A 25,892-nucleotide genomic window follows, 5' to 3' on the forward strand; every position below is an offset into this window, starting at 1 on the left:
GGGCTGTCTGATGAAGAATGGAAAAGTTATTTAGAAATGTGACAATGTAAAATACAAGCATGACAAGTATCTTGTTGATACAAGATCGCTGGCCTTACCTTTGTCTCTTTGCAATAGCTTCTGAGTCAGAACGAGCTTACTCGTCAGACACCAAAGCCATAATCATTCTGTACAAGTAGAAGAAGAACATGACCAAATGGAAAGCTAACTTAAGGAACGACTCCTTCTTGTGCCTGGATAAAGTTCTGAAGATTTCGGTAGCGTCAAGCAAGTGGTTCTTGCTAAGGAACTTGTTGACGTTGTATGCGAGCAATGGCAAGTTCAACAAGAACACAAACCAGAAGCCATTGACCAAGAAAAGAGCACTCAAGAAGATGTGAACAGAAGCCTCTGGGATGAACCAAGGGTTCAACTTGTTACACAACTCAATTGGGTTGATGTAGTCACTCTCCAAGTCGGAGTACATGATGGTGAAAAACACCTGAGTGAACAAGTTCACTATGTTGATGATAACAGCGAAAATAAATAACCTAATGTTAGTTAACGATGAACGACATTTGAAACTTTTTCTTCTCTTTCAGTAGCTAATCTACATACCAGCTCTCTCCGGACATGTTTGCTCGATATCGCTTTTTTGCTTTGAAATCGGTCAAGTTCAAGATAGTGCGATGAAGAGGGTCAGGTCTGCTAGACTGCCCAATAGGGAAAGCTGTCGCGCACGCGCTGTGGTTGCCTTGCACTGCTCTGCCACAGTGTTTCAGCTAAGCACTCTCCACACACTGCCACTTGACTCCTTGAGCGATAAGTTCTTCTCCAACCTGCTGGTCAAATGTTTTAGGGAATTCCAAAAGGCCATACTTGATTTGTGGTTCCCATTTCTGCGTTTGGTTGTTATAGAAACTGCGCAAGATGCTTAATCTGTGGACTGGTTCCTTATAGGAATAAATCACGCCTTGAACCCAATTTCCAAGCCTGACCAATTTGCCTTTATGATCGGGCAGAGCAACTTCCCAAACAACACTTCTCACCAGCTTATCCTTCTCTCTGACCTCCTGGTCTGGAGTGTACTCGTCAGGGTCCAATGACCTCCATATTTCAACATACGGGTTGAGCTTACCAGTGACTGGATGGGTCAGAATTCCCGTTTCCTGGCGGTCCTCACTACCTTCAACAGGTCCGAACTCTCCAATATCTTCCTCATCCTTACACTCTTCAATTGGCTTACCGCTTTTCACAGACTCCACAACTTCCTTCAGATTGATATCATGTTTGAAGTGGATCTTATGAGTACCCTCAATTGGCACCTCCGTACCTGTCATGACCCAATCAAAGACCTTTTCGAAATCCTCAGGCTCTGAGCCCTCTTGGACATGTGGGAGCCGCTCCTTTATGATTCTGCAGTCAACAAAGTGGTTCGCTGGTGATGTGGAAACTAATGTATGCGTAGTCTCCGCGGGAGGATCTGGGGGACGCTGGATGTATATTCTTGTCGACAAAGTCATTTCAACGAAGGAAAAGTAATGCTTGAAGAACACAGACTTCTAGGCGATAGCCTGTCAAGACTGTACGGAAATGGAAGCCGCTTACTCCACGTTAAGCGCACTGATTCAATCGCTTCCGCGTTCTTGAATGCGCTCCAACAATTGCGCTCTTTTTGACGATGTCACAGTACTTCCGTCGAGCTCTCTCATGTGAGTAAAGAAGTTGATGAGAATTGCCTCGTAGTTCATTCTCTCAGAAACCCTGTTACTGCCGTTTCTGGCTTGCAAGTTTCTCAAGAAATCCTCGTCTCGCAATTGCCATTCCTCTTTGCTCTTAATCAATGAATTGTAGTGGATGGAGAAGTTCTCTATATCATCCAATGCTTCAAGTTGAATTGGCCCTGTTTTGAGCTGCAAACCTGCTTCAATCGTAGCTTCGCGTTCCAAGGGATTGAAGACATAAGGGTATAACTCGAAGTTCATGGAGTTCAATCTCATATCGAGGACTTTCAAAGTTCTGCGGGAGCTGTTCAAGCTGGTAAGGACCATCTCGATTCTTTCGATGTTATTGCTCAAGAGATTGAGGCTTTTGAGGCGTCTCAATTTACCAAGACCACTGATGTCAGTGAGCTTATTGAAATTCAAATTGAGCTCTCTGACATTTGCATAGATTTCACCAAAGCTATCTGGGATACTTGTCAAACCAACAGCGGATAGATTTAACCGATTGAGATTCATGAAGGGATCCAACGTTATCGAACCTGAGTTTGCAGCTTGGAACATATTGGAAACGAAGGTATTTCCAGAAAGATCAATGGTAACTGCATCAAGGGACCCGTGGAAAATATTCATGGCGACCTCGGCTTTATCCTGACATTTGGCTGAAACTTCTTGCAAAAATTTGAGCTTCCGAAGATTCGAAATACTTGAGAGTGCGTTTCCATCGATTCTCAAGGTTCTCAAAAGCGGGTACAGATCCAAGTTGAGCGACCTTAAACGGTTAAACTTCAATAAAAGCTTCTTAAGATGAGGATGGGATCCCTGACACGACAAGTTCGTCAAGTTGTTTTCATTCAAGTTGAGGATCCTCAAATTGGGTAGGTTCTCGATACCAATGACTGAACGGATCTTGTTCTCTGACAAATTCAATTCTTGAAGGTTCGGAAGTTCGTATTGCGAAAAGTCAATCTCTCCACCAAGGCCGTTCTGCGAAAGGTCCAAATAAGTGAGCCCGCTCAACTTCTTTACTCCTTCCATCGACCTGATCATATTATTGCTTGCATCGAGTCTCGTCATATGGATGTTTCCTTGAAGGGTCTCTAGATTCTCGAACGAGTTTGCCAGGATATCAAGCACTTGTAAATCGTGAAACTCGGCAAAAGAGGCCATGCCGTCAAGGGAGTTCTGCGAGACATTTAGTTCAAGGCAGTCCAGTGGAAGACCCTTGAGGTATCTGATGTAGTTGTTGGCCAAATCAAGTCTCTTGGCATTTGGAAGGTAGTTTTGCAAGCCTTCCACATTTTCAAGCTGGTTACCGGACAAGTCAATGAAAGCAATCTCGTTCCATAAATGAGAATCAGCAAGACCAGTGACCAAAGACACAAGACGTTTGTGTGTTTGCGAGAATGTGACTTCACCCATGTCGGAAAGTTTAGTGACATTGGGATCAGCATGGTCTTCACGAACACTTTCAACAGACCTATCAGGAATTTGAAATGAAACTTCCAAGTTCCTGTCTTTCGCAGACGGCTTTCTAGACAGTTTGAGAATACTTGTCTCTTTTGTATCTTTTTCAACTTCATGCTGTGTAAGCGGAGACTCGGTGGGCAAATCAAGAATTGAATCGAGACTTCCTGGATAATCGTTCTCTTTGTCATTAGAGACCCATCTGTTGTTTCGATTATCGTATATCATATCTCCATACTGTTCAGGGAACTTACCAGGCTTGACCGTACCTTTTGTTATCTGGTTGCCGAGATTGCTGTTCAGCATCACTCGTTGCTGCTCCTTGGAAAGCTTCAAGCGAGAGGGTCTCTTCCAAACGATTGGAGGAACAATCCTTTCATCATCAAAATCAAAATCTCTCTCCATGGAGTTGATACGGTTGTCCGTGTCCTTCAGGTGTCTTTTAACCGAAGACATTGAACTACTGAATTGATTTGGTGGGATAGGAACATCTAGTTTATCGGAGCCTTGGTGAGACCTAATCTTAGTGTTCTCGAGGGGCTCATCATATTCCAAGGTGGGTTCTTCGGGTATTGAAGGTGGCCCGTTTGATTCGCTTTCACTTGCATCATCAAAGGTATAAACACTGACGTTATCAGCAGGCTGATCAGCTCCGCTTTCGGTATGAGTCGGGTTGCTTTTTGAAGTGAGCGATCTATCAAACGACGTGTAGTCATTCTGATGATTAGTGGAATCTTTAGGATCGTGATGCAATTGTGAGTCATTCGAACTATCTCCAAAGTTTGTGGAAAACGAGGAATATTCATCAAGTGGAGCGATTACGTCGATGTCATTCACTTTATCAGCCTTTGGCGTAGATGTCACAGTATTATGTTCAATGGACCGCTGAAAGCTAATGCTATGGTCCGAGCCCTTTGAAAAATGATTTGGCTTATAACCTCTTTGTTGGATGTGAGCGAAAACATTATTGGCATTCTTCATGAAATCCTGGTCTGTGTAATCGCCAGCCTTGGTGAACTTTTGAATCTCTAGCTTGGGAACAGGTGCTTGCAGAATGGAAACACTACGCGTGGTCCTTTGGGCACTATTCGTGGTGGAACGCACCTTGTCCACAAACTTAGAAAGAAATACCTTCGTGAAAGTGTCGTAGTCGCTGCCAAATAATTTTAGTGGAGAACCTTTTATCTCATAATCATCGGGCTTGTCTTTTGCTTTCTCAAGAATATCTTCAAGTTGATTCATTTGTTGCTGTGTCAAGTGAATATCGCCATCTTTAGTGGCGACAGGAGTGGAGAAGGCGGACGAGTATGAGAAGCCCGCCGAGTTGCCGTTTCTTGAAGTATTCTGGTTCTTCACGTTGAGCTGTGACATCGACTTTGATTGGGAGGGATGCAAGTTGGAAGAATGCTTGGACTCGTCGTTCGACTGAAATATGCTTTGGAGAGGCTCGGCCCGTGTGTTCAGCATGTAATCTTTCGACATGCGTTTCCACATTGGTGTGACGGGTTGTTCCTGAGAATTCTGAGGGTTATGAATGAAAGTATTAGCTTCAGGAGCGCCCAAGAAGTCAAGATTAGGTACATTAGTTGGTTGAGCGTTGTCCTCGAATTCAGTAGCGTTACCCTTCAGCCACTCTTCTCTGAGCACCTGGGGCATCCATGACGGCGTTTCGTTATGCTTTGAAGATTCCTGAGTTCCCTGTTGAACAAGACCCTTCAAGGTGCTTGTTTTCACCGGTTGTGAATTAGCTGAATCTTTAACGGAATCATTGGACTCGTCCACGGGAGCCATGCCTATACGATCTTTTGTTTTGGCGTTAGGATGCTTCTTATGCTTAAATGTGTTTGGCACTGAAACGCCAACAGTACTACTCTCCCCCAAAAAGCCCGAATTGGGAAAATACCGAAGCAGCTCCTTATAAGTGCTCTTAGCGCCCGACTCAGGGGCCAACGGCACGTCCAATTGAGGAGTTGATCTGAGATCAAGATGATCCAGAGAGGCCGAATGAGGAGGCAGATTAGGCGAGCCAGAGTGACCACTCATTCCCGTATTTCTAGGATTGGGAAAGTTATTTTCTCTAACAGAGCGTCGTGACCCGTTCTGTGTTGACAGTTGCAGGACGTTGTCTTCAGACATGAGTGTTGGACTCGGTGATGGTGTTTGTTTATGTTTTGAGTGCGGGTTGTATGGAGACGTGCAACGGGACGCTAAGCGAGAGCAGCCATACATGAGAGGGAATACTAAGAAAGAGATGTAAAGAAAAGGTTCGTTGAAATGGAGGTAAGGGCTGGGTTTTGAAATGAATAAGAAAATAGGATTTTTTGGTTGGGTGGCTGGAAGGTGGACTACGTGTGTTGTTATGGGGTAATGGTGAGGCTGCGAATGGCTGCAAAACGCTGTAGAGAGTGATAAGATGGGAAGAAGCCTTGGTGGAATGGGAAAAGAAAACTTGTGATTCTTTGATTTGTAGATGGTTAGGATGAGGGGGTGCCATATTCCATTTAAGAGCTGGCCGTGGGCTTCCACGAAGACTGTTACTTCACAGAAAGGTAGTATATCCCAACTAATAACTGGACTGGGCAATATACGTCTAAAGAACTTGGGACTGTTTTCATTAAGTGGTATTTTTGGGCTTTTTACTGGTTATGTCATTAAATTCAAGTCACGAAGGTGAAGAAACACATCCCGTGGCCTCTAATTATGAAGACTAATTAGATATCCCTTTGACTACTCATTACCTGACCTTCGTAATGAAAAGAAACCATTAAAGTTAGCAAACTAGCCGATTCTTACCATTCCAGTCCTTTAGAACAGTACAAACGAAGCCTTCCATGCTCTACACCCCCAATGCCTCTCAGCCAACCCCATCGCTGACCCGTCCCACCATACCAAGACCAACGGGGCATTATCTTAGCCTTAAACACCTCGGTAGACGCCAATATTACCAGCTACGTATCACAAATATCGTAAACTTAACATCTTCGTAAACCCTACCAACTCCGACCGTTATAGCCTCAAATTCCCCTGGCATGACAATGCAACTTCGGAGTTCAATGAGAAGTCACCGAAACAGCAAAAACAACCCAAACTTGCAAAAGACATCACCTCACACACACGGAACACTCGTAATGGCTATTTGATCAACGCCTCCTTCCAGTCACTCACTTTAGTCCTCCTTAGGGAAAGCATAGACCTACATCTCCATGCACAAAACGCCGCCAATCCCACTCGTTGCCTAAAACACCAAAAAACACACCAAAGCAATAAAGAGACAAACGCCGCCTTTACCTTCCGAATTGCCTCAACTGCTCATCGCTTCTCCTATCTTCGTGATCATTCTGCTCCACATTCCACACTCAGCACTGCGAAACCAACACCGAAGCCGAGAAACGGAAGGCCCAGAAGCTCAAACCATTATCAAAAAGACACGTTTCAATTTGCTAGCAAAATATCCATCATTTCTCTTCTCTACTTTCCCCTTTCACTCCCCTCTGTATCGCCTCTTGCTGCAGCGTGGCATCCTCACGGCAATACTCACTTAATCCAGGACCTCTCTCACCTTAACTACATATACCACTACTACCCGTCTTCCCTTGTTGAACTATACCAACACTTATATTGTGCATTTCTGGTGTTCCTATAAACTCAATTCACATTTTCGGGCAGTTCCGGCGTTTTTCCCTTTGTTGCTTTCTTTGTTTGGAGTTCTGGTTGCCTTCATTTTTTCATCTTCCCTTACTGATCACCTGTTTGCTTCATCTTTCATATTGCCATGTCTTACGAACAAGAAGAACCGCTTTTGGTCGACCCGACTGCTGTTTCTAGTACGGCCTCCCAACAACACCAACAAGAACAAGAAATGCTTTCTTCGTATTCCGTGCCAAAACCTCCCATGTCCACACAGCAATCCACTGTTGCCTCTGAGACAGAGGCAGAGCCCAACGTGGCTCCACAGGAACAACCCAGAACCCTTTGGATGGGTGATTTAGATACTTGGCTTGATGAATCTGCCATTGTTGATTTGTGGTGGCAGATTTTGCGCAAGAAGGTAAATGTCAAGGTCATCAAGCCCAAGAATCCAAAGCCCGAGTCTCCATACATGGGCTTGACTCATCTGGGGTATTGCTTCGTCGAGTTTGAAACATATGATGATGCACAGCAGGCTTTGACTCTCAATGGCCAGCTACTCCCAGATATCGCAATGCCTTCACAGCGTCATTTCCCAAATAACCCGGATAACCAAAAGAAGTACTTTAGGTTGAATTGGGCTTCAGGAGCCACTCTTCTGGCACCTATTGTTCACTCTCCAGAGTATTCGCTCTTTGTAGGTGATTTGAGTGCTTCTACAACTGAGGCCCACCTTCTTCTGTTCTTCCAGAAGCTGTTCCCCAATTCCATTAAAACGGTCCGTGTCATGACCGATCCAGTCTCAGGAAAGTCACGGTGTTTTGGCTTTGTCCGCTTTACAGACGATGCCGAACGTAGACGTGCTCTCGTGGAGATGAATGGTGCTTGGTTCGGTGGCAGACCATTGAGAGTCGCTTTGGCAACTCCAAGAAACGCATCCATGCCATCAAGGTCGCCTAAACCTGATTTTAGAAACAATGATTTGGCTGCTACGACACCTTACTTGGATCAACAGCAAGACTACATGTACATGGGTCCTGGACCCAATGCTCCTGTTCATGGAGCTCCACCAGGTCCACCAGGATCATCAGGATACTACTACACTCTGCCGATGATGGGGGACAAGAGCTCTAGTGATTTGGGTTATGGCATTCCCCAGAGTATGTCTTCTCAGGGTCAAGCATACACCGACCCTGCTAATACCACTGTTTTTGTAGGTGGGCTTTCGTCTGATGTCAGTGAGCAGACGCTTCTTACGCTATTCATGCCGTTTGGCGTTATTCAACAAATCAAAATCCCTCAAGGAAAGAATTGCGGCTTCCTCAAGTACTCCACCAGAGAGGAGGCTGAAGAGGCTATTCTGGCCATGGAAGGTTTTATTATTGGTGGCAACCGTGTCCGTCTAGGCTGGGGTAGAGTCTCTCCTAACAACAAGAAGTATCATCATCAAAGACAACAGTTTGCCCATGTGGCACAGATGCAAGCGGCAGCTGCAATGTCCATGGGAATGGATCCAGCATCTGCCTACGCTGCCGCTGCCGCTGCTGCTGCCGGATACCCACCACCGCCACCACCGCCACAGAACACAATTCCAGGTAGTTCGCCTGGTTATCCACCAGTGCCCATGGGAATACCACAGATGCACCCTATGGGAGCACCTTCGTACGATGTTCCAGAGCATGGTGTTAATGGCGAAGAGCAAGAATACACTTCAGCTGATACAACTACGACACAAGGCGGGCTGGAAGGTCATCAAGAGTCTTCCGAGCTGGGGTACTTCAATCCCGATAACTTGACATCTACATTTGACAAGCTCAATATCGATGCGCCAGCAGCTGCTGGAACGCCGCCAACGACTGCTAGTAGCAAGAATGATAAACCATCTAACAGAGAGCAGCCGACCTGAGGCGTCTGTCTTGCTGGAGAAGCAGATGCGACATGAGAGAATGAGAGAGGGCTGGTTCCTACTAAAACCACAAGAATGCTGCTAATGTAGCTTGGGCTGGACCCGTCAAAGAAACTGAATAAGAAAATAAAGAAGAAAAAAAATTATTACTGTAGTTCTACGCTTTGCCTTTGTTTCTGAACAAATATCATTAAACCAACATAACTAAACTGTAACATAAACTAGAGAGATATAAAAGTAGAGAGGGACAAGACAAGCTTAAGATCTCTCGCCTCTCAATCTTCTGGCCAACTGGATGTCCTTCTTCTGGATAGTGACTCTCTTGGCGTGGATAGCACACAAGTTGGTGTCCTCGAACAAGGAGACCAAGTAGGCTTCAACGGCTTCCTGAAGAGCACCAATAGCAGAGGACTGGAATCTCAAGTCGGACTTGAAGTCCTGGGCAATTTCTCTAACCAATCTCTGGAAAGGCAACTTTCTGATCAAAAGGTCAGTGGACTTCTGGAATCTTCTGATTTCTCTCAAGGCCACGGTACCTGGCTTATATCTGTGAGGCTTCTTGACACCACCCGAAACTGGGGCGGACTTTCTGGCGGCCTTGGAGGCCAACTGCTTTCTTGGGGCTTTACCACCGGTAGACTTTCTGGCTGTCTGCTTTGTTCTGGCCATAGTTGCTTGTTGATGTGGAGGAAGAAGAAGTAGGAGAGAGAAAAGGAAATTAACGAGCAGGTGGGCCGGGGGCGCAGGGAGGCAGGGAGCGAGAGAAATTGCGAGGGAGGCGAAAAACGAGCAAGGGGAGAAAAAGATGCTTTGGGCCAATCATATTGCGTTATTCCCATCAGGCGCACCGTTCTAGGAAATGTAAGTTATGACCGAAAAAAGAAGTCTAAGTGCGCCTCACATAAGCTGGGGATGGAACACCGAGCAGCCGTTGAAGGAAGCATGGGCCATCTTGCATTACATGGTGATTTGAAAGGATAGAGGTTGGTTTTAAGGATGTTTGGGTGTTTTGGTGGTAAATTAAATCTTTTATATTTTGATGGTACTGGTGAGTTTGCTCGTTGTTTGACGTTTTGAGAGGATCTGCTGAGGCTCACTTGGGCGTGTGGTCTCGACCTGAGACAGCCACACAAAGTGGCACTGATAAGGAAGAGAGGAGACAGCATTTACAGGAATGGTTGAATTGTAGTCTAAGGAATTTCTGCGATGATACTGGTTGATAAAGAGGTGGTTTCTCTAATTATCTAATATTATTTTTTAATATTATTTTGTATTCTTTCTGTTGTGGTTGGCTTCTACTACTGGGTCCTACTACTGGGTTCTCATTTTGCACCCATTTCTGTGCACCGCTTACAGTTGCTAACTGATGGTATGAAGTGAACCATGAAATTCAGGGAATGAATACTTTGGAAGCTGAAATGAATGTTGAAATTTAGAGTAGACAGGGCCTGGTAGTGGAAGGTTGTTCCCAGGACGGGATCGTGGGCATCCATCACTGACGTAGATAATGGTGCTTTCAGTTCTACATTGATCCATCCTCCATCAAACAGCAAATGGTACCATACAGCCAAGGAAACGATAAAGCAAGTACCGTAGTACCATAGAAACCTTCTAGACCCTTCTGGTTGGTTTGTTCGGGTCGAAGCCTCTAATGTTCCGTGGCTCTTGGTATAGGAAAGAGATACCAGAAAGTGGAGCATCGGGCTTCCGAAGCCATCTATCAAAAGCCTCTGTTCTCCATCAGGCGGGTGGCAAATGCTTAATGTAGTCCCCATTGTTATTACCCTGGAACTTCGGTTTACATGGAAGACGACTCGTGACCACACATCTGTCAAGCAAGCCGAGCTAACAGGATACTTCGTTAGACGGCTCCAAATATCGTAATACTGTTGATATCATACACTCTCAATGCTTTGATAACGGTAGGGAAGAACAGCGAATGGTATTGCTGTTTCTGTTGCAACTCCGATCGGTGGGTTATGAACCATAGGTATGGTCCTAAACCATCAGAGAAACCGAATTGTAGAAGCCGTAGTAACAGGAAATATGATTCCTCGTTCTTTTCTATTGAGCCTTCTAGACATATTGCCTACATTTTCAATCAGGCCTCTAAAAAGTCACAACTCCCTACACTCATCTCGGATATGAATATATATTAGCAATACAAGTATTGCCATGCAAAGCAGCCAAGGCTATAGTATACAAGGCACATGTCATGCCGTGGCAGAAGAGAGCCACATGATTAGTTTCTGTACCACATACGGGTGATTCTGGTCTTCATCATCTTTTTCTGCAACTGGAAAACACCGTACATCAATGCTTCAGCAGTAGGTGGGCAACCAGGCACGTAAATGTCAACTGGAATGAGACGGTCGCAACCTCTCACCACAGAGTAGGAGTAATGGTAGTAGCCACCACCGTTGGCGCAAGAGCCCATAGAAATAACCCATCTAGGGTCAGACATCTGGTCATACACCTGTCTCAATGCTGGAGCCATCTTGTTGGTGACGGTACCGGCCACAATCATAATATCCGACTGACGTGGCGAGGCACGGAAAATAATACCCAATCTATCCTGATCGTATCTTGGAGCGGAAACATGCATCATCTCGACGGCACAACAAGCCAATCCGAAAGTGACAGGCCAGAAAGAAGACTTTCTCGCCCACATGGCAATGGCGTCGAGCGACGTCAAGGCGTAATCGACCGGCGAAGATGCATTTTTCTCAGACATGAGTGTGAAGTCGGTTTCCAACTTTCTTGGTGTCAAATCCTTAGCTGGGACACCTCCTCCACCGATCTGTTTAGTGGAGGCCATGCGGAGGGCTTGGCTGCGGACAGCTCCGAGAGCCCATGCTTTGGGAATCGTTGCAAGCGATTTTCTAGCAACCGGCAACATTGTTATGAGAAAAAGGTGTAATGAAGAAACGGTGTTGGTTTAGGCAGTAGGTTTTTTTTTTTTTGCGAGTTGCAATCAGCACATATTAGAGCAAACTGATTGGATGCGTGCGCGGTGCACGGGTGTGCTCGAGGCAGCTTCTCTCTTTCACTGTTTACTGGTCCAGTGAAATTGGGTAATTTGGAGGAATTAGGAGGAGAAAGTGTGTGAAGGTGTTTAGGAGTTTGCAAGGTTTTTCGTAATGTTAGTGGTTTTTGGATTTTTCCTTGTGGGCACGTTTTGGTTCTGGTCATCGGTAGCTGCAAGTTAAAGGTGGAGCTAGGATTGGTTGCAAAAATGCGACTTCAATAGATGGACTAGATAGTGAGCAGTAGAGGGTTTAAGCTGGGTGACGGGATCGGAGTTTAGGGAATTAATATTGAATTGGTGGATGGTCATGGTTTACTAGTTTGGGTTTTTTGAAGAGAAGTAAGAAAGAATTGGTATGAAATGGGCGTGTTTTGGTGCTCTGTCAGAGTCAGAATGCTAGATTTGATAGAACGGAAGTCGTAGAGATACTTATAGAAGATACTCGTGTGTCCAGTAGATAATGAATGCATTTTGGTTATGTAATTATGCAAAAGCCAGTATATGAGTAGGCTTGAAACATTGCCGGCTAGGCCGGAATCGGTAGCATCATATGTCAACGCAATGTAAGGTCTTCCATTGGAAGCAGGTAAACATGGAAAGATAAGCTGTGACTCAGGACTGATGGCAATTGAATATGGACTGAAGGTCTGATTTTAAGTCAAAGAAGTGCCCTGAATTGTTCCACTGACTCATTATAGCATCACCGTTTGATGTATCACGAGCCATGAAATTTGACTATGTATTGCCTTTGCCAACTTAGAACGTTCATTTGGGCCACAAAGCAAGCTCAATCTTCAAATGAAAGTCTTCAGACATGACCCGATGGCGGTCTTCATATCGCTCTCTGTCACATATTATCGTCAAGCAACACTCTATAAGACAACAACGCTGGGACACGACATATTTGTCAATCAAACTCAAAGCAGATATAATTAGATCTACCGCTTCAGATCACTTAACACCATAATGTCCAGTTGCTTCCATAGTAGTGGAATTCTCAGATCCAAACATCAACCGCATCTCTATTGAATCGCGTCGTCAAGGTACTCCTTGATTCTATTCAAAACATCGTCCTTCACCGACTCTGGAACCTTTTCTTCAGCCTTTGGCCTCAAGAACTCATACAAACTCTCAAAGTTCGTCCCTTCTTGTCCAGGTTTCTGAAGCTCTTTACTAGCGATCTGAGAAACCTCGTCAAACCAGCCTGCCTCATACAATTTGAGTTTAAGATGCTTGGATATTATCTCGTAATTGCCCAGTGACACCAAATGGTCCTGGATTTTCGCCTTGATGGCATCTGTGTCGTCAACCATATTGGGCTAGTCAGAAGAGCTATGTTAAGGTGAGTAGCTTTGGGTTTTTGCACTGGGTACAGTTAGTGCGATACCGGTGCCAGTACCACTACTCAAGGAGCAACTTTCTGTGTACCACATTTGTATGAAAAGGATCGCAAGTGCTTGCAAAACCCATATCAACAGACTTTCCCGCCCACTAAGTACTACTAGAATGAGCAATTCCCCTTACAACGCCAAGATCAAGTCCGTAGAGGCTTTGGACCAGGGCAAGTGGATCCAGACCAGAAAGATCAACTGGATTGATCCCGCTGGCAAGGAAAGGGTTTGGGAAATGGCTGTGAGAACGACGAGAACTGAAACTACTGGTTTGGATGCTGTGTCTATCTTTGCTCTTCTTAAGAAGAAGGGACATCCAAGTGACCTTGTGCTTGTTAAGCAATTCAGACCTCCATGTGAGAAGGTGGTGATTGAAATGCCTGCTGGTCTCATTGACCCTAATGAGTCGGTGGAGGCTACTGCTGAGAGAGAGTTGATTGAAGAGACTGGCTATCACGGAAAGACAACCAGTGGTTCTCATAATAACATTACCTTGTTTAGTGACCCAGGCCTTACGAACGCTAATATGGCTTTAGTCACCGTGGATGTGGACATGGAAGATCCACGTAACCAGAACCCTCAGCCCCAGAACGACGAAGGAGAGTTCATTGAGGTGTTCACGTTGCCAATTAACGATCTTTTGAAGGGACTTGAGGATGTGTGCAAGAAGGAAGGCTGCGTTGTGGATGCCAGGTTGTACCACTTTGCTGCTGGAATTGATGTGGCCAAAAGGGCCTTTGAGTAGATTCAGAACGTTACCATCGGGGAGCTCGTTAAAACTATAAAAGGGCCCGTGGCCCGACGAATATACGAATGAAAAACCATTTGACAGTTTGTGATCTAGGGAGTTCTCTTGAGGACATTTAGGAACCTCTAGAAGGCATTAAACTGAATTTTTAGTGTAATTCAGTGCCTCCCTTACTTCTATTCTAGCTTATCGTAAGCTAGCTTGGTCGTTCACGCTAGCAGACAGCATGTAAACCCAGCTTAACGTTATCTAGAAGTTTCCCTACGTATTGTCACAAACTCGACATAATTGCTTTTGTTTTCAGAAGTTTATCTCCCAGACCCTACTCCAAAAGTGTATTAGACTTCCAGATAGCTGTTTCTTGGTCTCACGACCACACTGACAAACTTACCGAGACTCGGTCTAAACCCCCATCATTACTTGTCAGCATGAAAAATCATCTCCTTACAACTCCAGACTACATTAACCTTCAAATAAACGAAAAATCGGTCCTTTATCCCCATCTCACCTTCTATCACATTTCCTCCTCGGTCCATACAAATGGCTGCAAATCTGCGGAACCACCATACATGGCAGCTTCAACAGAGTCAACTAAGACTCTGGTTCCACTCATTACAAAAACCGACCAATCTATTTTCCCTGCTTTTCTCCACCCTCTATTCCATTTGGTAGCCTCAAAACCCCCACTACTTAAGACCGAGCTTATCGCCCACCCTGACTACCTCGGTCCCATTAGTTCCGGTCCAGTACTCAACAAACCACTGGCCTCCGCCCAACCACCAGGTACCCAACAAACCTTTTAAAACCAAAATCCTTAAGATCGAACTTGATCTGATAGAATGCCAAATTCCTCTTTTTCACCCAAACATCAAATCTTCTCTCTCTATCACTCCACCCATACTTCTCTCAGGTGAGTGCGAAATCTCATGTCACTTCCCCAGATTTCCTACTACCTTCTTTCGCCATGACTTCCATTTGTGCCCTTTGTCTAGGCGACGATACGGAAATCCCATCGTTTGGCACTACAAAAGATGCTGAGGACCTTATTATGCCATGTTCCACTTGTTCCTTGGTGGTTCACAAGATGTGCCTTATGGAGTGGTTCAACTCGCTTCCACCTTCTAAGGTGACTAGAACGTTTAGGGATGAAACCCAGGGAGTTAATAGAAGAGCCCGGGCGCCAACTCCAACTAATAGTGATAATGGAAGTGATAATGGAAACAGGAGAAATGGCGATGTGGGTGTATTTCCACCTGTTGATGAAGACGACCTAGACGACCAGGGCATGTTTAACTTCAACTCCCGCTGGGGTAGCCTTCTTGTCCAGTTTGGCACCGAATCATATGTCTACACGCCTTCTTCAGAAATGGTTGGTCTTGGTGACAACACCTCCATCATGCTTTCCACAGATTGCCCTCAATGTAAAAACAAAATCGTCTTCAAGATGTCTCATTCGTCGCTCCTTGCACTCAACAGTTTAGTCAGATCATCTATCAAAGACATGGTTCTGTACCTGGGTGTCTTTATGGGTGTATCGGGAGCTGCCATTGGAATAGTGACGGTAGGATATGCTGGTCTCACTCGTTGTGGTGTGAACATGCTTGAGGTAATGATTCCAGAATCAATTTTGGTCTCCTTGCTTCGAAAGAAAACACCACCAGCGCCAGGATCATCTTTGAGTACGGCGGTACCTCTGGCGGACCGTATGGAATGGGATATTAATGTCTTGAGTCACTTCCGCTTTCAGCTTGTGCCTTTACTACCACTAGTCTTGTTCCGGATGCGTTTCTCCTCGATATTCGGATGCATCTTCAATACTTCAGCCCTGTCGATGCTTACAGATGTATTCAATGAGTTCCTTGTTTGCCAATACGTTTCTTCTTTGGGTAATCATATGCTTGCCAAAAGCTTGTATGCTAACGTCAAGCAAGGTCTTGTTTCCGCATGGAGATCCCGCTCTTTGGGTTTGCTTGGCTGGACTGGTCTTACCAAAGGCATCAACTGGTGGGATCCTAATATTATGATTGGGTCTATGGTGCCTGCAAGATGGCTTTATGACTTGTTGTTCCGTCTCACGGTTAACAAGCGCCATTTCGATCTTTCTATGGCTGTGCGTCCAAAGAGCATTGCTAACTCACTCAGTGAAAGTGAGCTTGCAAGGTACGAAACCATCGAGAATCGTTTAGGAAAGCTTCATTTTGAATTGCGGGACAAGGTCAGAAAGGCGAAGCGTAACTCTAATTTTGTCGGTTCAACGTCACCGGTGATAACAGCCTTGAAGCACAAGCTTCTCACATCGCTGCTTATATTCAAAGATGACTTTGCATGGCGTTGGATCAAGCTTAAGGTTCAATCTTGGCTGTTCAAATCTCTTGCGTGCCTAAAGAACGACTATTCGTCGTCGTTACTCGTAAACCTGAGAGTCGTCACTGGTGTGACTACCTTCCTATGGCCCTTCCTTGCGGCTGATGTTGGCAGAATAATACTTACAATGCTTCTGAGGTCGTCTTGGTTCCAGCATGTTCCGAAGACAAAATTGATTCTCTTGGCTAACCTTATAGGTATGTTTGGAGTAACCTTCCTCAAAGACATGTTTAACCTATATTTGAGTGCCCATAAAGCAGGCCACTTATCCAACATGACCATTGTCACATCAAGAGAAAGAAGACCAAGTACAACTACATCACCAACGCCGACACAAACGGCGTCTGTTCCAGGAGCATTTAACCAGTAAATGTTTAACAGAGGTTAATCGTACATAATACACAAAGTTCAAACCGTCACTTGACGGTAAGCAGGGAAAGTCCATAGCGACATCATTACTCGTCATCGTAGTTTTCGTCTTCTTCCACCTTACGCAAAGGTGGCTCAACAGGCTCATTCTTTTTTTCTTCATCCTCTTCATCGTTCTCATTGTCTTTTTCGTTTTCTTCCTTCTTTTCGTTTTCCGTCACGGCGCTAGAAAACTTGGGAGGAGCAGTAGAGTTACTTGAAGACGTCTCCCCAGTCACTATAGGTTGAGGATTAACTCCGGGACCTGGCGCAGAAGCTGGGCCTGGAGGTTTCGTTGCAGCAACTGGTTCAGAAGGCTTCTCTGGCTCTCTTGCTTGTTCCGGACGCGCACTAGCTGGAGCACCGTTTTGTTGGCTATTAGCGTCATTGGGCTGTGGAGTGTTGCCCTTGGAAACAGAAGGCTTCTTCAATGTTTTATCATCAGCTTTCTCTTCTAGATCGTGTTTGAGGGATCCATTAGTCTCAGTTGGAGCTGGTGCTGCAGAATTCTCAACATCCATTGGAGTAGCCTGTTTTGATGGCTCCGAAGCAGTCTGCTCACCTGTTCTCGACTCGGCAGATGGATGAGCTGGAGTCTGTTCTCTAGTATCTTGACGGGATTGAACTGGAGGAAGCGTCGCAGCAGAAGCAGGAGATTGGGTGGAAGATCCAACATGTTGTCCAGCATGCTCGCCCACTCCGCTAACAGGAGGAAGCTGATTTAACGGTTGGGGCTGATGCTGTGGCGTAGCTATTTGCAGTGAAGGGTTACTTTGATGTCCGGGAAATTGAGGAGCGCCTTGAGGAGCTTGCGGTTGAGGAAGCTGTTGATGCGGAAGCGGCTGGCCTGACTGTTGGAGATGAGGAGGCTGCGATCCGAGTTGAGGTCTACCAACCTGATACGGCAGTTGCTGTTGTTGGTGCTGTTGCTGTTGGGGTTGTGGTTGTTGGGGTTGTTGCTGCTGTGGAGGAGCCTGGTGATGTGGCTGAATACCCTGACCAGGGAATCCTACCGGTTGCTGTGGAGGACGTTGGCCTTGCAGGAGCTGAGGAGGTGGTGGAGGTGGTCCTTGAGAGAACTGCTGAGGAGCAGGAGGCTGCTGAGGCTGTTGAGGTTGCGTGCTCTCCAAAACCATACCTTGCGGTAAACGAGGTTGTTGGTTCACTGGTGGAGGCTGAGGAGGATGGGTGTTTCCATCTTGCTGATACTTGATCAACTGCTCCAAACGAGCCTTGATATGAGGATTGCCAGGATCCAAACGCTCGGCCTGGCGATAAGCATCTAAGGCGTCGCTGATTTGGTTGTTGCAAGTCTCATACAAGGTACCCAAGTCGTACCAAACTTCGGAGATGTATGGGTTCAAACGGATTGCCCTCGTGTATGCATCAAGAGCATCACGGTATTGGGAGATCTGGTAATAAAGAACACCAATGGAGCACCAGAAGGTTGGGTTTCTAGCATCACGGTTAACAGCCTGTTGGAAAGCCTCGTAGGCAGCATTGAAGTCACCACGAATCATGTGGACACGGCCCAAGTAATACCACGAGTGAGCATCACCAGCATCAATTTCAATAGACTGAGTAAGGTACTTGAGAGCAATATTGAGATCTTGCTGGAAAGGCTGTTGGCCCTGGGCACCCTGTGCCTGTTCACCGGGAGAGGTTGCAGACTCGGCTTGAGAGTACAAGCAACCCAATTGTTGCAAGACCTTAGCATGGTTAGGGTTGACTTCCAAGACCTTCTCGTAAGCTTCTTTAGCACCATTCCAGTTCTTCTGCTGTTCAAGAACCGAACCGATCTGGAACCAGACATCAGGTTGTGTCAATGGATGAGGGGGGTTGGACAAGATGTATTGGAAACACTCCAAAGCAGAAGGAAGCATACCTTGGTGCTTATAAATAATACCGAGACGGAAGTAAATCTCATTGGACTTGTCGAAGTTTGGATCCAAGTCCAACACACGAACAAAGGCCTCTTCGGCATACTCCAAAGAACCGTAACGGTCATACAAGATACCAATACCGTGCCACAACTTAGGAACGTTAGGATTGTCCAAGAAGTAGAGAGCTCTTTGGTAGGCGGCGTAAGCACGCTGCAAGTCGTCCATCATAAGGTAACAGTGACCCAAAAGACCCCAAGTGTCACCATTCTCGTTGTTAAACGAAAGAGCCTGCTCGTAAAGCTCAGCAGCCTTCAAGAAATGGTCTCTAGATCTGTAAATGTTAGCCATACGAATAAGACCCTCTGGATTGTTGGGGTTATGTCTCAAGGCAGCATCATAAGCCAGCAGAGCTTTCTCCAAGTCACCGAGCGATTCAGCCAAGGAACCAACGGCAAGCCAGGTTTGGGAAGTTGTTTCGGAAAGAATGGAACGTTCACCATTCTGGAGCGGCTGAGCCTGTTGTTGGGGAGGCTGCAGCAGCTGCAGTTGTTGTTGGTGCTGCTGCTGTTGCTGCTGTTGCTGAGCTGCAAGAGCCTGGTTCTGGGCGTGGGCATGGGCGTGGGCCTGAGCTTGAGCCTGAGCCTGAGCTTGAGCGTGGGCTTGAGCTTGAGCAGCGTGGGCGTGGGCCTGGGGCATCATTTGCATCTGCTGCTGCTGGAGCGGAAGCATGATTGGAGAAGGGTTGACGCCATTGGACAGTTTCATTGCCATTTGCACGGGAAGTGACATCAGGCGGATGGAAGGGAAATTAGTTGGTAGCGCTGGCGGCTAGTTGAAGTAATGAAAATGAAGGGACAGGACCGGGAGAAAAGGGCGGAGATTCGAATAATAAAAAAAGACCAATAATTCGAAAGTCTTAAGAACAATTATGGATGGCGAAAATTGCGAGAATAGCCTCGAAAGGGTTGAAAAAGGGTCCTTCTGGCAAGTTGGTGATGTGGGTGAGGGGAGGAAAAAAAAAGAAGTGTAAGTTTTGTCAGAGTGAGGAGGCCACAGAAGATTAGTTCAGTAGCGAAAAAGGCCAAAAAAAAAAAAAAAAAAAAAAAAAAAAATTGTCCTGCCAGGCAGGCAAATAATGCGTGAGGACACAAAAAAGAATGAACAAAGAATGGACGAAAAAGCCAATGCAGCTAAACTCGAGCGAAGGTGCGGGCCAGAAAAAATAACAGAAAAACAGGCCGAAGCAATGGAAAAAAGGGCCCAGGCAGAAAGAATACCCAGCGTTTTTTGGGAGGAATTTTGGTGAGCAAGTGGGTGGTGGGTTTTTGAGATACTGAAACGTCCAAAAAAGGAAAGAGCCAAGGGGCGGTTGTTTCTTGACAATGGCTTGGGCTTTGGACCGTTGGATCATTTAGAGATATCAGGTAAAGAACGAGAGAAGTAACAAAATAGGAATCAAATCTATAAAAAAAAAAAAAGAAAGAATGCAAATGTCATCGTCACAATAAATGCCGACGTTCATTTTCCCCATTATCTTCTCCTCTCCCATTCACCCCAAAAGGCTTAATGGCAGATTGTGTATCGACAAGTGCCACCTTTGCTGTTTTAAACGAGTGGCTCGAGCCGCGCTGCCGGCACCAACTCTCTCATGTTTCCATGGCTGCTGCGTACTCCAGGCGGCCTCGGAAAGTCGCAAATGCGGCTATTTTCGGGTATGCAGCGTGCGCTACTGTCAGCACGTCATAAAGCGAAATTTCAGGTGGCAGGGGAACTTAAGGAAATGTAAGGGTATTTCGACTTTTTGGGTGGGTGTTTTTGCCATCACATGATGGTTAGTGGGGTTTGGTCCCGGCTCACCGCGTTCACACCTTTTTTTTTTTTTTTGTTTTTGCACCTTATCCTGTGCACCCCATGCTCGGCACCCCACGTTGCTTTAATGGGCAATAGGGGTGACAACGGCCACGCCATGCTCACTAGGGGTAAGGGTGCGGGCGCGGGCGCGAGCATTTGGGTATTGGGTCTCGTCGAATCGGTCACTGCCGAGCCTTCGAAAATAGTGTAAAACATGCATACTTTTGGTCACGTGAGCTTTGTCGCGTGACATTTTTCACGCCCCACCACCGCATACGCCAGCCACCTGTTTATCCCAAATAGCAACAATTCCAGAATCTTTCGGCGCCATTGTTTCCTCTTATTTTTTCACAAGATCTGCGCACCTTATTTGACTCGCTCCGTTTCTTTTCTTTTTTGTCCCTGCCATGTGCACTTATCACTGTCCAACGCTGACCCTTTGTAGATCTCCCTCGCTTATCTGTCAAACTGTACCCCAGAACTTTACATCTTGTCAAAATGTTGTTGCAGAAGGGGGCCACATTATGGATGGCGCCTTGGATTTAATTCTCTATTTATACAAGTAAGGCCTTACCTTTATTGGCTACCGCTAGAAACGGCGTTATCTATCTCATCTGTTAGATCTTCATCTTTCCCTTGAACGACTTATTGAATCCTAAAAGTTCGTTGATTCCCTTTGTCCAATCGTTTTCCGTCTTGGCAATGCAATAAATTCCTTTACTTGGGTTCTCCTTGATCGTCATAGCTCCTGGCTCTAAAAGGTCGTCGAATCCTTGTTTTGCAGCCAAAGTATGTGGTGGCTGGTGTTTGCCAGGGATGTAAATTGTTCCGTTTTCACTGACCAAATGCAATTCGTCTCCTGGATGAAGCTCCGCCTGCGGAATACCGTCAATGTTGAGGTTGATCAGGCTGTTCCGGTTTGTCACAGGTAGCTTGACCATTATATGCGATGTAGTTGGTAGAATGAGAGGTCTAAACGAAAGCGATCTCGGGCACACAGGCGTAAGTAGTATACATGGTACCAATGGGTTCACAATTGACCCGCCTGATGAAAGCGAGTAAGCCGTGGAGCCAGTAGGAGATGCAAAGACGAGACCATCAGCAGTAGTGGTGGTGAGAAACTCGCTATCAATATAAATGTCCAACAGCACCAAGTTGGGCTGAGACCCTCTATGCAACGAAACATCATTCATGGCATGGAGCATAGTGGCATTATGATGCTGTTTGTAATGCTGGAGTTCATAGCGACGAACCTGTTCTGGTTTCTTGCCGGCCCTTTCTCGTTCTTCGCTTTCTTTACGACGCACAACATGGCACTCGAGTCTTGTTCTGTGAAGTGCCTTTGACCTTGACTCATAGACTGTCTGAAAGACTCTTTTGTGGTGAGCAAAGTCAAATGGCAAGAGGAACCCTAGAGTACCCAATGCAAAACTGAGCACTGGAGGTACCCTGGAATTCAGAAAGGCCAGCACCGCCCGAAGTGTAGTTCCATCACCACCAAGAGTAACAATTAAATCTGTTTTAGCAACAATTTCTTCAACCGATCCCGTATAGAGTATACGGGTTTTAGGCACCGACTGCTTCTGGTACTCAGTCTTAAGCTCGTCAGCAACGTCCGGGGACACAATGACATTAAGACTTGGATAGTCGTTGTGAATGAAATTGATAAATTGAACCATTGCCGTTAGCACCGCATCGTTCCACGGTTTCTTCACAATATAGATATTCTGCACTGGATCTCTCCACACAACATTGTGTAGCTTCAGATGTGGAGATCCAACAAATTCAGGAGCCGTAGCAGAAGCTAGCAGCTGGCAAGACTTCACTTCTATAGGAGGACTAGTAGATGAAGTAAACGTTCGTGGTTTAAATGGATCTGTAGATGCAACTAGCGTAAGCGGTTCAGCTCTTCTGTGGCCCCAGTGGAAGAACGACGATGAAGACAGTCTTGAGAAATGGCGTACCGCCAATGAACGCAATGGCATGCTGGCAGCCAGTATTCGACCTCTGGCTATGGAGTTTATAGCAGAATGTCTCATTGGGCGTCGTATCAGTAGTGGAATCTACTGATTCTGTCGCTCGATATATACTGCATGAGTCACGGCCCACCCAGTGCCGACGATAAGCATATAACCATGAAATATGATAGTTTCGGGGAATTTTCGGTTGACATCTAAAATATTAAGACTTTAAGAGATTCAATAATGATTTGATTCTGGTCTATTTTTGTTGTTGTGTTGTTTAAGGAAAGGTGTTAACCGCATCCTGTCAACCTAATATACGAACCAGCTCGCAGAGATGGTCCCCTGGAGGCATGTCTCGTACTGGTGTCGTTCCATGAAGTCTGCCAAATGGCTTTCTCTGGCATGTAATTCCCACTCGTCTATGATTTATTTTTATATGGAGAGAGCGCCCCAAACGCTGCAAACTTTTATCCTATATCCTACGCATACAACAAAGTAATACATTTTTTTATTGGTCCTTTTGTCTAGCTATACTACATGCCTGCTGTCTACAGCTAGGCTTCCTTGTTGAGTTCGTCGATCTCCTTCTGCTCGTCTTCTGTCAATTGAGGCTTTTCCTCCTCTTCTTTCTTCTCTGTAGCGGGTTCATCATTACCTCCTTCGCTGGCACCATTAGCTTCACGTTTCTCTCCAGCAGTAGAGGTTTCTGAAGGACCAATGTGGCGGTCTCCAATATCCTTGTCCTCTTCGTCATAGAACTCGTTTTCAGGAACAACTCTCTCGTCTCTTGCCTGTTGCGAACCACCTTTGGTGTCAATAGCCATGGGTGAGTCTTCTTCCTCATCACCCAAGTCTTCCGCGTCACGAGGGATTTCATTCATTTGCACAGAAGGAGCGTGCTTGGTGTTTTCCAAGTTGGCGATAATATTCGTCAAGATCTTATTCATGAACTCTGGAGCGTTAGCGTTGTACATGTTAGACGGCCTCACATCGAGTTTGTAGTCTGGTCCATAATACTCATAGTACTCGTTGTACGGTAACTCGTTAGGCAAGTTCACTTCGTTCAACAAACCGGACTCGTAGGCCCACGTTCTGGCGACGTTTCTCATTGTGTAACCACCGCCTCCGACAACCATGAGAGGAACATTGAACGATTTGACAAAGTTGACACAGTTGGCGTGACCACGCATGGACAAGTTGAAGCAGCCTAGCCTGTCACCACTCAAAGAATCACCACCACATTGCAATACAATTGCCGATGGCTGGTACCAATCCATAATCTTGGAAATCACAGGCTCAAACACTGACTTATACGTAGCATCGTCAATACCGTCTCTCAAAGGCACATTCACAGCGTAATGCTTACCCTTACCAACACCAATATCACGAAGCTCACCAGTACCAGGGAAAAATTCACCGTACTTGTGGAAGGAGCATGTCATGACACGGTCTGTGGTGTAGAAAGCCTCTTCAACACCATCACCGTGGTGGACATCAATATCAATGTACAACACACGGGGATGATAACGCAACAACTCGATTATTCCCAACACGATATCGTTCAAGTAGCAAAACCCAGAGGCTTCGGATTTTTTCGCATGGTGCAAACCACCAGCGTAGTTGATTGCAATATCACATTTACCTCTGTTCAAACGGGCTGCTCCCTCCATAGAACCACCTCCAGAAATACCACAGTATTCAAATAAACCGTCGAAAACAGGACAGTCGTCTCCGACGTTGAACTTCACCTGCTCTTTGGCAAACATATCCAAGTTGTCCGGCAGCACTCTGCTCAAGAAATCGATATATTCGTCGGTGTGAAACTGACACATCTCCTGTTTGGTAGCAGGCTTGGCCCTGTAGATCTCCATTTTCTTGTAGAGACCGTAATTCATGATCAACGAATGTGCCATTCTGATACGGTGAGGCTTCATGGGATGCCCAGCGCCATATGCATAGTTACCAACGTCAGCATCGTAGAAGTATGCCACTCTTCTCTTCTTATTGGGATCGACCTTGAGGTCGTCGAAGGGCATTTGCACGAACATTGCCGCTAGTTACTTTTTTCGAGAAGAGTTGAAGATAGTAGATATGAGATGTGAGTTGATAATTTCGCGAACAGAGTTGGAAGAATACTGGTGGGTGGAAGAGGCCGAGGCAAAGGGTGAAGAAAAAAAAAGTTTTCTACATTGAAGTAATAGTGGGAAAAAATAATACAGTTAGCTCCTGATCGATTTGAAAAGGCGCTTAAAAGTTGCCTTTAGTAAGCTGGCGTCGCTTATCATATCTGAAATCATATCTGAAATCATATTCTATCGGTATCTGTGCTGGCAGGGTTCTGTTCATCTCTCGTGGACATTTAGTGAGGCTGTCTTGTCTGTTACACGATATCTTGTTGCTGTTGCGTGCCATTTCCGTGGTGTGTCCGTTCTCTGTACTCGGCAAGTTGTCTGTTAAGCTGAGCTTGGAGCTTGGCGTTGGTACACATTTTCTCGTAAACGTCTTCATTTATCTCGAAGTGTACGCCATTTCTAGTTCCTGCCAGTAAGGATTCCGTTGTCACTCTAATTGGCAAGAGCCATGCTGCCCAGGTGTCTCCCATCACTGCACGGATGTTCTTTTTGATACCCAAGTCATAGAGATGTCCCAATTTCTTTCTCTTTCCGTTTGAATCGAACTCATATTGGGCGTCATCTCCAGAGTAGTTCCACCGGCTGTCTTGGAACTCGATTGTTGAGTAGTTGCGGACCATCAAGTATACCAGGAATGCAGAAAAGATGCCCACTGCAACGTAGAATGTAAAGGACAAGACAAACACGAATACCAAGTTCAACAGGAGGTATGAATGCAAGTCGAATTCCTGGTCCGCAAAGAACCGGTATAACTCGTAGCCAGAAAGCAACAAAAGCAAGCCGCAAAACGAGGTTATATAGCACAAGCTTTGGATGAAGTACTTGTGGTTCTTGTAGCCGATACAGGTAGCAAACCACGGGCAATGATGGTCCATCTTGAGTACGCATCGTTTGCAACTATTGCAATGATGGCACCTATCAGGCTTCCAAGTATTGCACACATGACACAGCTTATAAGTCGGCTGGTTATCACGGAACGTATGTGACGAATATATTTCTGTTGGAGGAATGGTTGCTCTTGGTGTTTCCAATGTGTACGGATGGGCGTAGTCCCCAGTATCGTATGGCGATCTACCATAGTGTTCTGGGTCTGGCTGTGGAGCACATCGTAGTTCTGGATAATCACTTGGCGATCCTGGTCCATCATAGATGACACGGAAATATGCAAATATGCTCAAGCCGTATAGAACAGCGGCTACTGCAATTGCTACCAGTCCCCAGGGCTCTGGTATGCTGTGCAGCTGTGTATAAATAGCCCAAAGGCCCCAAGTCATGGTCGCCAGGACAAGCACTTTAGGAAATAGCGATAGAAACGCACATAGAGCCAGTTCTATGTTGGTCCATGTCGAAGAATGGGTCCACATTATAGAAGGATGGGATATGAGCATGGATCGGTTTGATGATAACAGTGTGCGACCAGGAT

The 25,892-nt window shown here is 45.8% G+C and overlaps 10 protein-coding genes across 10 annotated transcripts; 3 read left to right on the forward strand and 7 right to left on the reverse strand. All coding sequences in view use genetic code 12, as the record gives it.

The window, feature by feature from the left end:
• Positions 1-136: 136 nt before the first annotated feature.
• On the reverse strand, positions 137-5,303 carry CXQ85_003912 (uncharacterized protein; the record flags this gene model as incomplete). The annotated part of the gene is made up of 3 exons (XM_025487546.1): positions 137-498; positions 770-1,417; positions 1,673-5,303. The coding sequence occupies 3 exons, from the start codon at positions 5,301-5,303 to the stop codon at positions 137-139; spliced, it is 4,641 nt and encodes a 1,546-aa protein (XP_025344562.1).
• Positions 5,304-6,939: 1,636 nt separating this feature from the next.
• Positions 6,940-8,700, forward strand: CXQ85_003913 (uncharacterized protein; the record flags this gene model as incomplete). Its single annotated transcript, XM_025487547.1, has 1 exon — positions 6,940-8,700. One exon carries the CDS (start codon positions 6,940-6,942, stop codon positions 8,698-8,700), a length of 1,761 nt encoding a protein of 586 aa, XP_025344563.1.
• Positions 8,701-8,958: 258 nt separating this feature from the next.
• Positions 8,959-9,369, reverse strand: HHT1 (Hht1p; the record flags this gene model as incomplete). The annotated part of the gene is made up of 1 exon (XM_025487548.1): positions 8,959-9,369. One exon carries the CDS (start codon positions 9,367-9,369, stop codon positions 8,959-8,961), a length of 411 nt encoding a protein of 136 aa, XP_025344564.1.
• A 1,573-nt stretch (positions 9,370-10,942) lies between these two features.
• On the reverse strand, positions 10,943-11,599 carry FESUR1 (Fesur1p; the record flags this gene model as incomplete). Its single annotated transcript, XM_025487549.1, has 1 exon — positions 10,943-11,599. The coding sequence occupies one exon, from the start codon at positions 11,597-11,599 to the stop codon at positions 10,943-10,945; it is 657 nt and encodes a 218-aa protein (XP_025344565.1).
• Positions 11,600-13,234: 1,635 nt separating this feature from the next.
• Positions 13,235-13,864, forward strand: YSA1 (ADP-ribose diphosphatase; the record flags this gene model as incomplete). Its single annotated transcript, XM_025487550.1, has 1 exon — positions 13,235-13,864. One exon carries the CDS (start codon positions 13,235-13,237, stop codon positions 13,862-13,864), a length of 630 nt encoding a protein of 209 aa, XP_025344566.1.
• A 967-nt stretch (positions 13,865-14,831) lies between these two features.
• Positions 14,832-16,601, forward strand: CXQ85_003917 (uncharacterized protein; the record flags this gene model as incomplete). Its single annotated transcript, XM_025487551.1, has 1 exon — positions 14,832-16,601. One exon carries the CDS (start codon positions 14,832-14,834, stop codon positions 16,599-16,601), a length of 1,770 nt encoding a protein of 589 aa, XP_025344567.1.
• An 85-nt stretch (positions 16,602-16,686) lies between these two features.
• Positions 16,687-19,251, reverse strand: SSN6 (transcription regulator; the record flags this gene model as incomplete). The annotated part of the gene is made up of 1 exon (XM_025487552.1): positions 16,687-19,251. The coding sequence occupies one exon, from the start codon at positions 19,249-19,251 to the stop codon at positions 16,687-16,689; it is 2,565 nt and encodes an 854-aa protein (XP_025344568.1).
• Positions 19,252-20,990: 1,739 nt separating this feature from the next.
• On the reverse strand, positions 20,991-22,358 carry POS5 (NADH kinase; the record flags this gene model as incomplete). The annotated part of the gene is made up of 1 exon (XM_025487553.1): positions 20,991-22,358. The coding sequence occupies one exon, from the start codon at positions 22,356-22,358 to the stop codon at positions 20,991-20,993; it is 1,368 nt and encodes a 455-aa protein (XP_025344569.1).
• A 533-nt stretch (positions 22,359-22,891) lies between these two features.
• On the reverse strand, positions 22,892-24,385 carry RPD31 (histone deacetylase; the record flags this gene model as incomplete). Its single annotated transcript, XM_025487554.1, has 1 exon — positions 22,892-24,385. The coding sequence occupies one exon, from the start codon at positions 24,383-24,385 to the stop codon at positions 22,892-22,894; it is 1,494 nt and encodes a 497-aa protein (XP_025344570.1).
• Positions 24,386-24,717: 332 nt separating this feature from the next.
• On the reverse strand, positions 24,718-25,743 carry CXQ85_003921 (palmitoyltransferase; the record flags this gene model as incomplete). Its single annotated transcript, XM_025487555.1, has 1 exon — positions 24,718-25,743. One exon carries the CDS (start codon positions 25,741-25,743, stop codon positions 24,718-24,720), a length of 1,026 nt encoding a protein of 341 aa, XP_025344571.1.
• Between the last annotated feature and the right edge of the window lie 149 nt (positions 25,744-25,892).

This window comes from Candidozyma haemuli (assembly GCF_002926055.2).
Source record: "Candidozyma haemuli strain B11899 chromosome Unknown F_2014730914, whole genome shotgun sequence".
NCBI classification, from domain to species: domain Eukaryota; kingdom Fungi; phylum Ascomycota; class Pichiomycetes; order Serinales; family Metschnikowiaceae; genus Candidozyma; species Candidozyma haemuli.